This window comes from Hyperolius riggenbachi, chromosome 1 (assembly GCF_040937935.1).
Source record: "Hyperolius riggenbachi isolate aHypRig1 chromosome 1, aHypRig1.pri, whole genome shotgun sequence".
NCBI lineage: Eukaryota > Metazoa > Chordata > Amphibia > Anura > Hyperoliidae > Hyperolius > Hyperolius riggenbachi.
In genome coordinates this window covers 442,485,597-442,497,743 of record NC_090646.1, presented here as the reverse complement: position 1 = coordinate 442,497,743, position 12,147 = coordinate 442,485,597, and the positions used below count along the sequence as shown (strand labels likewise).

Below are 12,147 nucleotides of genomic sequence, written 5' to 3'. Positions count from 1 at the left end.
GAGCGACATGTCCTCCTCACTCCATTCTTTAGCTGCACCATACAGTCTATGTCCTTGCTACTCCCATCCCTGCATGTCATGTGACACGCATCAGGGAGCCGCAGGGAGACAGACTGTATGGCTACAGTTACAGGAGGAGAAAGGAAGAACCCCCCCCCCCCCTTCCTTGATGGTGGTGGTCATGGGGGCTATTGTTACACCCCTGGCTGCAACTGGAGTGCTGACTACAAAGATTTAATTTCTTAGATCTGGAGATGGGGGAAGGTTATTATTCTAGAATAATATAATAATATCTAGATACTGATCCCTTGCTATTAAAACTTTTTTAAATTGTGTCCTTATCATTTAAACTGTATTGTGACAATTATTTTCACTATTTGATTTCCAACCATGACAGTTCTGTAGAGGGAACGTATAACAGGGTCGCATGGAAAAATGGGCATGAGGTTATACTGAGTCTATTATCCCAGATTCCTGATAGTAGAATATTGGCAATTATATTCATAATCTACCATAACCCTCTGTAACCTAATTCTCACACTAACCCTCACCTATCTGCTCCTAACACTAACTTCCCCCACCTACTCCTAACACTAACCTCTCTTCTCTATATGTCCAGAACTAACCTCCTCTTACATATGAAAAACCCGGAGTTCGGGTACAGTGTAACCAAACTACGGGGCACTACTGCTCCTACTCAATCGGCTATAAAACTGTTCAAAACCATACTCTTCTGCACAAGCCAACAATTTACCTTCTCCCACTCTGCAGGTCAATAATTACCCCCCCCCCCCCCCCCCCAAAGTCCGATTCTTAGTTTCCCAGCATATTCCAGGCGCCCCGACACACTATGGTACTTGTCCCTGTAGCAAAAGTAGTTCCGCTGCAACTAAACCGCCTCTGCAACCCAAACTACCGTCTGTACCTGTGAATTTACTAGTTCACCCTGGGCGCATATACCAGAGCCAAATTCCTGGGCAACAAATTGCACGCAAATTCACTGCTCCGTTATGTAGCACCTTTTGACAATGGTAATGTGTCAAAGCAGGCAGTTCATTTTGCAGTGCTTAGAGGTCAGAAGACTGGATGAATTAAAAAGTGGTTGTGTGATAGCCATAAGTTTTACTGTGCCCTGCGTTTTGTGATCCGCTAGCAATGGGAATCAGATCGCAAAACACAGGGTAGTGGAAAAGGGCCCTAAGCAGGGAGAAAAGGATAGCCAATCAAAGGTCTCGAACCTGGATGCAGTACATAGAATGGTCAGGCTGAAACTCTGGACTTAATTGTAATGCAGTGAACTGTCACGCAAACAGATAATCTAAATAGTAATAAAAATATAATAATCAAAGTTGCTATTGTGAATTAATTATAAAAAATAAGAGACATAAAATTGAAAACATTCCAGCAGTTGCTGCATGACAGACTGTTTATAATGAAATCTACTATTTATTATGCTGAAGATGCGCATCTACTCAACAGAAGTATCTCTAACTGGTTAGGTAACGCCCTAAACGGCTTTAAAAAGAAGAATCACTAATAAAGTATAAGGGATTTTATGTATTATATTTTAACTGAATCACTTATTCATAGCTAATGAAGTAAACTAGATCCATGAAAATAATATTTATTTTCTAAGATTTATTATACCCCAAAAGCATTCAGTCAATGTTTAGTTTTGGAACTTACCGGTACTTATATTATTAGGTGGAATGGAGAAGAACAGAGAAAGACAACGCAGTGCATAAAAAGATGTGATCAGATGTTTCAGATGTGATCACGTGAGAGAGACAGAGAAACAGGTTTGCTCACTAGAAAAAAGCTAGGAATGCTTATTGCACCAAGACTCCACATATCATTAAGTCTTTGTATCTAGGCAATGACAGAATGCTTTGACAAGTGCAGCCAAGTTAAACAGAAATCTCATCTGCTTCACAAATCTGAGTTTACTACACAACTTATACCAAAGTAACTCTTATTAAAGTGGCTGGATGGTGTAATGGTTAAGGGCTCTGCCTCTGACACAAGAGACCAGGGTTCGAATCTCGGCTCTGCCTATTCAGTAAGCCCGCACCTATTCAGTAGGAGACCTTTGGCAAGTCTCCCCAACACTGCTACTGCCTATAGAGCGCGTCCTTGTGGCTGCAGCTCTGGCGCTTTGAGTCCGCAAGGAGAAAAGCGCTATATAAGTGTTATTTGTCTTGTCTTTGTCTAAAGTGTTAAACTTTACATCTTTTTAAACTTTTATATAATACAAAATAAAGACTTGATAGAAGGTCGGTCCACAGCACTCAAAGAAAGTACAGAGATGCATAAATTTAACAGGTAAAACAGGCTTGAGGAAATCCCGATAGTAGAATAATGGTAATCATGCCATTAATCTATTATCCCTCACTGTAAAGGTAGCCACACACCATACAATTAAAAGATCCCAATTTTTCACCAATTCGATAATTTCGATCGGTTGTCCCAAAAAATCAAGAGATTTTCTTTGTTTTCAATCAATAAATCTGATCGAATATCCTGTTTTATTTTTTATTTTATTTTTTTTGGGGGGGGGGGGGGATTGGACATGTTGGAAATTTCAGACCAACTTTATCAAAAATTGTATGGTGTGTGATGGATTGTCAATTACTTGATGTACAGATCCAGTCAATCTTTTCTGAGCTTTCAATTATTTTATTCATGATTGGGGAAAAATTAAACATAAGTACATTGGTCAGATTTTTGAATTGTTACAATCAGTCAGAAAAATGTATTGCTATTCTTAAATTGAACAGATATTTTAAAAAAATGTATGGCAAGTGGACACCTTAACCCTATTTTCATACTCTCCGCTATCTATCTCTGCCCCCCCACACACACACACACACACACACAAGCTGCTGAATGTCTATTACAATACAATGCCTTAATGCTAATTACCATCCCCAGGTGCCTATATGATATCCTGATGCCTAAATTATAAGTCCCTTCCTGCCTATTTACCCTTCAACAGAACTCTGCCAATAGGCAAACTCCTCCTATAGCGGCTAGTTACATAGCAGTCTATAGTGGCGACCAAATTACCATGTACATAATTTTATCTGCTTGGTTTAGCGATATGTACTAAATATAGCCTACAGAACAGGTATGAGAAATATGGCAAATAGTGTAAAAAGGTATACATAACCAGCGTCTATCTATGTGGAAGAAAAAGATATTATACAAAAGTACATTTCACCTTATAAAATGAAGATTATATAACCAACAAATAAATAAATCCACAAGTACATACAAATCAAATCAGATCCATATATGATCTGCTACATATTCAGGGCACGTTTTGAATAGACTGCCTTGCATATTGTTAGTCTGCCATCATGCCCAAGGCTAGCAGTGTATGATAAAGTTGATATGCAGCCTTGGAAAAAAAAGATCACCATCACCTGAGTTATAAAGTCACACAGAATAGCACAGCAAAGCTTAGCAGGTAAAGCAGGAAGGCAAAGAACAACAGGTGAGGAGCACAGTGGATCCCTGGCGAACAGAGGCATTGCAATACACACAGGCACAGTCAGGTAATAGACGGCAAGTTGGCAGGTGCATGGAATCCATAAATACAGAATTGTATTGCCCAGCTCAGCAGCATTTCAGGAGCACCAGTGATGGGGCCCAGGGGCCAAACGTCAAAGTTAGATCCATAATTCAGATGGTTAAACCTTTCAGTTAAAGTAAAAAGAGGATCTGGGTATTCAGAACTCCCATTTACTATGAGGTATGCTTTATAATCACATAATAATGTGTTTCGTTTAGAGATTTCACAGTGATTGACAGAGGATCTGTTTCAGAGACATTACAGAACTGTTCAGATAAGTACTGATTGTACTGGGCTAAGCAAGAGGACAATCCAATTCATCCGCATGCATCTCCCCCACCAGCCGACAGGATAGAGGGGATTCAGGATTTTGGAAGCCTCCTCCAAACGGGACAGTGTCGACCTTAGAAGACACAGAATATAAAATGGATGAAATGCTACTGAAGAAAAGATGATTAAAATATGGATGGTAATAATAAATAGCTTAGTAATTTGTAATTATTTGGGCCTGATTCACAAAGCTTTTCTATTAAATTATCTCACCTTATTTATTAACTCACAATTTATCTCTCCTTAAATTACTTAACTCATGGTTTAGCTCTCCTTATTTGACATAACTCATGGTTTAGCTCTTCTTATCTATGTATCTCATGAATTAACTCTCCTTATTCGTTTATCTCATGGTTTAGCTCTCCTTACAGTTAAGGTGAAAAATAAGTAACCTTTGTCAATCAACCCCTATAAATATTCCTGAGTTTAGTAATTTGTAAATCTATACAATATTCCTGAGAAAGTATACTTTCATATACTGTCTGTGCTAGCTGACTACAGCAATCTTACTTTGTAACCTTCCATATTACACATTATTGCTATAGCAAAGGCAATCATTCTTCCTAAAGCCACCTCTAGGTACATATCTAAAAATAAGATTGTAAGTATAGTCCTCAAATTTAAACTTTTTGTGTGAAATGAGACTCCTGCAGCTATAAAACAAAACAAAAAAACCACTATCTTAAAAGTCTGATCACCTAACCTTCTATAAGCTTGTTTTAGACGTTGTGGGTGGAGCATATGATGATTGGATTGCATTATCCGCTCTGTAAGGGAGAGGCACAGACTGAATTACTCTGAGAGTATTGCAGTCTATAGCACTAACAGTCTGTGGTGAAGGAAGGGCCAGTTCCTACACAGACAAAAACACGTTCTGCAACCATCACCAACATAGGTCTACAAAATCATTTGTGCCTGGAGTGAGGTTTTATACAGTCACATCTATCTTTTTGGCAACTTGTGTCAGTCTGGTAAGCCTCTATTAATCCCGTTTGAGTTTGGCATATGCAGTAGCAGAAGCCCTTAAAGGGAACCTAAACTGAGAAGGATATGGATTTTTCCTTTTAAAATAATACCAGTTGCCTGACTCTCCTGCTGACCCTGTGTCTCTATACTTGCAGCCACAGCCCCTGAACAAGCATGCAGATCAGGTGCTCTGACTGAAGTCAGACTGGATTAGCTGCATGCTTGTTTCTGGTCAGTGATTCAGCCACTACTGCAGCAAAAGAGATCATAAGGACTGCTAGGCAACTGGTATTTTTTAAAATGAAACATTCATATCCCTCTCAGTTTAGGTTCCCTTTAAGACAGACCTTGTGCACAGCACAGTAAACGGTTCGGGCAGAGGGGATGAGAAGCAAGTTAGTGAGCAGCAATATTTTTCTGTCACCCAGAGTGCCAGCCAGAGCTGTGGGTGATGGCCATATGTTCCCCTGAGCATACCTCCCCAGCAATCAGAGCTTTGCCCGGCGCTGGTGGTATTGAGAAGGGGGACTGTACCGTCCGGCGTGGCCTGATGACGGGGGAGTTTACATTTGATGTAATCGTGGTCAATCGGTGTGGCTGTGTAAGGTGGAGATGTCAGACCTGGACCAGAGGAGGAAGGAATGGAATTCCCAGGGCCTGGAATCGTCCCAGCTGAAGAGCGAGAATCCTCATCCAAGGCTCCATGCTTCTCCCTATATTACATAAGCAGAAGTGAAAACATCTGTTAGGCATATACATGTTGGACATGGATTTTACTCATCTCTACAGCTGAGCGTTACAAAATACATAATTATACTCCTCATTCCCTTTCCTTAAAAAAGATTATAAACTCCCAACAAGGAGGCCCATACGCTGCACAAAATTAACAGAAAACAAGGACGCTTGGATGTTCATAGGTATACCAGACAAATGTAATGTAATTATGGTACGCTATTTAAAAGCTATGACATTCATACATTTTTGGATAACCACATACTTCTCAGTGGATTTGGGAGCGTTTTTCTCCTCTCCTTTGGCAAACGGCCCTTCTGAAGCCTCCTTCATAACAGCAAATAGGATTTTGTGATCCAGGTCTTTGTCAGTTTTCTCCAGCAGCTTCAATACGGACGCATGGAGACGGAAGTACACCTGTTAGAGACAGTAGGCATCAGCAGAAAGACTGGGTCTCAACCTGGATTGTAGGCCGACTGGCCAGTTAATTGCAAGTAACACAGTGTAGAGCACAACGTTTTGACCAATGCGGTCTTTATCAAGTGCTTACAGAACCAAAAGTGCCACAACCATTTAAAGACATACATTAGCATAAAGCACACCCATATATGGGCGGGCACATAACTTAAAGAGACAGGCTCATTGGTGCAACAGATAATTCCTCATAGAAAACATCTCAAATTGTATGCTTCATTCATTGCATTCAGAGCAAGAATTCCAAGATCGCTTATCCATCTGCTCTCTCTGTGTAGTAAGGAGGTCTGGGGATCCACACCCTCAACGCAGAACACTTTTTCCAACACGCACCACCTTAAATCACCCACAGCGTGTTTGCATTGATGGAAGTGTCTACCTACGGTAGATTCAAATTGCTCCTTAGATGACTTCTCTGCCTTGTATGTTCTAATATTACTCCTATGTTCATTCAGCCTCGTCCTGATATCCTAGATGTTTGTCCGACATACCCCATTCTGCAAGGGCACTTCAGCAAATACACCATACTTGTAGTGGTACATGAAAAATTACTCCGAATTTTCGTTCCTTTCGTGGTCTAACAAATTCACCTCTAATAATCGACGAGCAGTTTTGGCAATTGAAGCACGAGAACATGCCCTTCCGTCGAGGGATAAATGTCTCCTTTGCGGCCTTAGATCCCTTAATGTCCGCTCTTACCAAATAATCCCTTACGCTTTTCCCTTTCCTGTATACAATACCGGGGGGGGGAATGAAACACTCTAGCCAGCAAGGGATCTGACTCTACGACAGACCATGCACTCATCAGACATTTCCTGATGTCGGTGGCATGGTTGTCATAAGTCAAAATGAACTGTACTCCATTGCCAAACTCCTTTTTATCCCTCTTTTGCCTCAGCTCTCTCCTATCCATTTCCGCCACCTCTGTTGCTGCCTTCTCCACCTCCTCCCTAGGATAGCCCCTCGCTACATAATCCTCAACCTTTTTTTTTGACTGCCCCAAATACTTATCACTGGAAGTGATTCTGCTGTAGGCGTGAACGATTTTAGGAAAAGATTGAATTGCACGATTTCTGCCAGAAATTGCCATTTCGATTCGATTCATGATTTTCAATGCACAACGATGGATCAGCAAACTGATGGTAAGTATGAGTTTCTCCAGTATAGGTAGTGTATAGGTGCCACAGTACAAGTTAGCCAGTGTATAGGGGTCACAGTACAGGTTAGCCAGCATAGGTGTCGCAGTACAGGTTAGCCAGTATAGGTGTGGCAGTACAGGTTAGCCATCCAAATCCTCCCCTCCCCTTGTCTATATAGGCAGATCCCACTTTAATGTATATAGCCAGAACCCCCCCCCCCCTTAGTGTATATAGCCAGATCCCTCACCCCTTAGTGTATATAGCCAGATCCAACCCCTTAGTTCAGCCTACTCTGCGGGCCCGAATCAACTGGCTTTTTGCAAACCTCTTTTCAAGGCAGGAGGATGGCAACTGGTAGTCAGCAACGCATTGTTCCTATCAGTGCCCTTGCGGAACAGGTCCATCTCAAAACACTCCCTCTCTTATCACTACATCCACATCCAGGAACTGCCAGTTGGTGGTATTATACTCCAGGGTGAATCTCAATGTATCATGGCAGAGGTTGAGACTTTCAAAAAATCAATTAACATCTCTTCTGGACCAGTCCAGCAAAAAAACAGGTTATCTATGTATCCACACAGCATCCAAGCACACAAAACCTTCTTTTACTGCAAAACTAACCAGTATAAAGCCCATTACTTACCTCGATAGCCATTTTGCCTTTAACCTCCATCTCTGCAAGCACACCACACTTTACTATTGGAGATTGAAGACTGCAAACGTTATTGCCACAGCAGTAACGTCTGACTGAACCCTTAGTACTTGCCTGTACTAAGGGTTAAGGGTTCAGTCAAACGTTACTGCTGGGGCAATATCAAACACTACTGCTTCAAAAATGGGTATACTTTCAGTTTAATGATTGGTGCAGTATGCTTTCAAATTTTAAGTAACATGCATTTAAGGTAGTTGAGCACTTTATTCCTGCAGAAACTTCCCAACTACTGGTATGAGGCTAATTTACTCAGAAATTTGCTATGGCCAGCTTTAGGAACCAAACCTGAAGCAGTTATACTCAGGATCGTTTAAATGGTGTTAAATGTAACTATCACCTTGTCACTTACCTGACCACAATGCATTTTTGCATCTATTAACCACTTTTTGTCTGAAAAGCTGCACTGTATGAGAAATTCCTTCTCTACCTGCATGGTTACACTGCACAAACCGAGCTAGACTCCTCAGGCAAAGCCAACTTATAACTTTACCTTACTTTTTATCTTACGCTGTATGGAGAACTGTATTAATACCAAAACATAAAGCTTAAAGGGATACTGTAGGGGGGTCGGGGGAAAATGAGCTGAACTTACCCGGGGCTTCTAATGGTACCCCGCAGACATCATGTGCCCACGCAGCCGCTCACCGATACTCCGGCCCCGCCTCCGGTTCACTTCTGGAATTTCTGACTTTAAAGTCAGAAAACCACTGCACCTGCGTTGCCGTGTCCTCGATCCCGCTGATGTCATCAAGAGCGCACAGCGCAGGCCCAGTATGGTCTGTGTCTGTGCAGTACACTCCTGGTGACATCAGCGGGAGCGAGGACACGGCAACGCAGGCGCAGTGGTTTTCTGACTTTAAAGTCAGAAATTCCAGAAGTGAACCGGAGGCGGGGCCGGAGCATTGGGGAGTGGCTGCGCCAACACAGGATGTCTGCGGGGGACCATTAGAAGCCCCGGGTAAGTTCAGCTCATTTTCCCCCGACCCCCCTACACTATCCCTTTAAGAAGAAAGCCAGTTACCTCTAAAGCTTCCATAGCCAGCTCAGGAGGGTTGTGATAGTGGATCTTCTTTGGATAGCGAGCGGCTTCCTCGTGAAGGTAGTGTGCTGCTTGTTTGTAGTGGTGCAGATACAGCTCTGGAGACACTTTCTGCTTTTCACAGATTTTACCCAGCATATAATGAATTAACCACTCCTCTTCATCCCCATTTCCCTCACAGCGTGAAGCAGACATGAAGCACTGCTTAGCCGTCTCCAGCATGTTGTCCCGACGCTCTTTTAACTGCAAATTGAAACAAAACACCAATAGTGGTCAACATGATTCTACTTAGGCAATGGAAAACTTGTTCCATTGTTTTTCTGTCGTTGGTTTGCAATTTTCTGTAATGGGGCAAAATGCATTGCGATTGGAAACAAGTAATATGTGTGGAAAGAAAGTAGAAGGCCATCAGATTTTAGAACCGTGGGGAAAAATGCAGTATCGGAATTCAAACGAACGCAAAAAAAAAAAACCCAGAGCGGACCATTTACTTCAATGGCGATTTCGGGGTGCACGTTTTGCCACGTTTGCTAGTGTGACCCCATAAGTCCAAGTACGCATGGCCTGCTATCATGGGTGACTGCCTGGTAAATACTTTTTACCAAGAGTCTTGAGTGCAGTTATGAATTCACTAAAAATGTAATTTTGTGCACTGTTAGGCTATCTACACATTGTAAATTTTAATTGCCGGAGACAATTGCATGTGATTGTCAGGTAAAGATGTAGCAATAGTATTAGTATCGCCTGACATGGTATACATTCATGTACAGTAAAGCTATGTAGGCAAACCAGATTCTCACTACACCCGCGGGAGCGACTGTGCTTTTTGGTAACACTATACATTAATATGGAGCATTAGCCTAAATTTAAAATCATAACACATAAAGTCAATGGACTTTCTAAATGGGCCTCCTAAAGTGATGAAAGGTGATCAGGGAATAATGACCTATTGGGGAGGGGGGGGGTTAGCATTATCCTTATACAAAATGTTCATTTTAAAAAAAGGCACAAAATATGTTTTGTGGCACCCCACTAGCCTATACTATGATTAAATAGGGGAATCAAGCTGGCATACACAGAATACTTAAAGTGAACCTAAAGCCTACCAAAAAAATGAGATTAACTCACCTGGGGCTTCCCTCAGCCCCCTGCAGCCGATCGGTGCCCTCGCAGCCCCGCTCTGACGCTCCAGGACCCGCCGGCGAACACTTCCGGTTTGGCTGTCACCGGCCGACAGGCATGGGAACGCGAGTGATTGTTCGCGTTCCCAGCCTGTATATCGCCCCCTATGCTGCTATTGCGACCTCCTGGCCACAATAGCAGCATAGGGGGCGATATACAGGCTGGGAACGCGAACAATCACTCGCGTTCCCATGCCTGTCGGCCGGTGACGGCGAAACCGGAAGTCGTCGCCGGCGGGTCCAGGAGCATCGAACCGAAGCTGCGAGGGCACCGATCGGCTGCAGGGGGCTGAGGGAAGCCCCAGGTGAGTTAATCTCATTTTTTTTTGGTAGGCTTTAGGTTCACTTTAAGGTCAATGTAAAAAATAATTGACCAAGACCCAAAGTTTTGTCATCTATAAATGTGCATGTAACGATCTGCTAGTGTGTGAGAGCACTAGCAGACAGACAAATATCAGACGTTCCCTAAAAGGGAAATGTCTTACAGACAGTGTCAGTAGAAGGCAGTACTGACACTGAGTACAGATCAAGAGAGTGGTCAAACAAATAAAGTCGGCAACAGATCAGATTGGAAAGGTACAAAACCGGCAGGCAAATACAATGTGAGTAATCAGGCAGAGGTCGGCAACAGATCAGATTGGCAGAGGTACAGAATCGGTAGGCAAAGAGAAGTCAGAGAAACAGGCAGAAGTCAAACACAGAATAATCAAAATATAATAAGCTGAGCTAGTATGGAATCCCCGGGGTCCTGCCGGTTCAAGCCAGACACAGACTGACTAAGGTCTGAAGCCTTCACTGCGAAGTGTTAGCTACAACAGACAACGTAAGACTGACAGGATAAGGCTTAAGAAGCCTGGGATGACAGAACAGGCACACCCCCATACTGTCAGCAAATCAGCATCCAGGGGTGGACCCATGCGTGTCAGCTTACCGGCTGTCAGCTGACATGCTTCCTAAGTGTATAAGAGGAGCGACGCCTACAGCGCGTGCGTCCACCCTGCTTCACTCCCTGTGCGTCATGCAGCTGGAGCCCGACTGACGAGCTACTGACGTCATCCACAACAATGCCGCCGGCCGACCCGGAAGTCGCGGGGATGCTGTTGGTGGCTGAAGCAGAGGTAAGCTCCGCAGCCCCGACAGTGCAGTCCAGAAAATGATTGGTTCAATCCATATGCAAATGTTTGTGCTAGCAATGCTGGAATGATGGTAATACACGTGAATGTGAGGAGGTAATTGTAGAAGAGGATAAAAGAAGCTTGTCTGCAGATCTGAGATTGCGGTTGGGTCGGTATCTGGAAATTAGTGAGGAGATGTAAGTGGGAGAGAGATTGTGGAGAGCTGTGTAGGTTAGGGTTAAGAGTTTGAACTGGATCCTCTGGTTAATTGGTAGCCAGTGAAGAGCTTCACAGAGAGGAGCAGCAGAGGAAGAGCGAGAAGAGAGATCAATGAGAGAAGCAGCAGAGTTCAGTACAGATTGGAGGGGTGCTAGTCAGTAAATGGAAAATAACACTTTTTTTTATAAACCATAATGAAGTGACTCACTTGTTCTACAATATCAGGAGGTAGCTCTTTGACAAATTGCTTGAGCTGGCGAGAAGCAAAAGAGTGCAGAGTGTAGGACATTGTGCCATATTCAATCCACAAAGACAAGGTTGAGGAGTCAATCTCCAGTGCACGCTTAAAGCAGTTTAAGACAGGGGTGGCATATTTCCATATGGGACCTTCACTCTTCAGCTCATTGGAGTTCAGTTTGTCCTGGATGCGACTTGCTCTTGCCAGGGCCATGCCAGCCCAGGAGTCAAACCTTTAGGTTACATAAAAGTTAAAAGAGTTACCGTAATACTCTAAAAACTAGGCTGTTCAGAAAGCTCTCTCTCGAACCGCACAATAACATACCAGTACTGATCATGTTCTGTCATCCTTACCAACATAATATATTTCCATATATTTCCTGCATCCATCCGCATAAATTCAAAATAGTCGCGGACAAATTTTGGCGC

At 42.9% G+C, this 12,147-nt stretch overlaps 1 protein-coding gene across 1 annotated transcript in view; it reads right to left on the bottom strand.

Moving 5' to 3' along the window:
• CABIN1 (calcineurin binding protein 1) overlaps positions 1–12,147 on the bottom strand; it is a 306,607-nt gene that overhangs the window by 188,726 nt on the left and 105,734 nt on the right. The window contains 4 exon segments of the mRNA XM_068238192.1: positions 5,405–5,583; positions 5,868–6,019; positions 8,949–9,209; positions 11,690–11,951. Of these exon segments, the coding sequence (XP_068094293.1) occupies positions 5,405–5,583; positions 5,868–6,019; positions 8,949–9,209; positions 11,690–11,951 (854 nt within the window).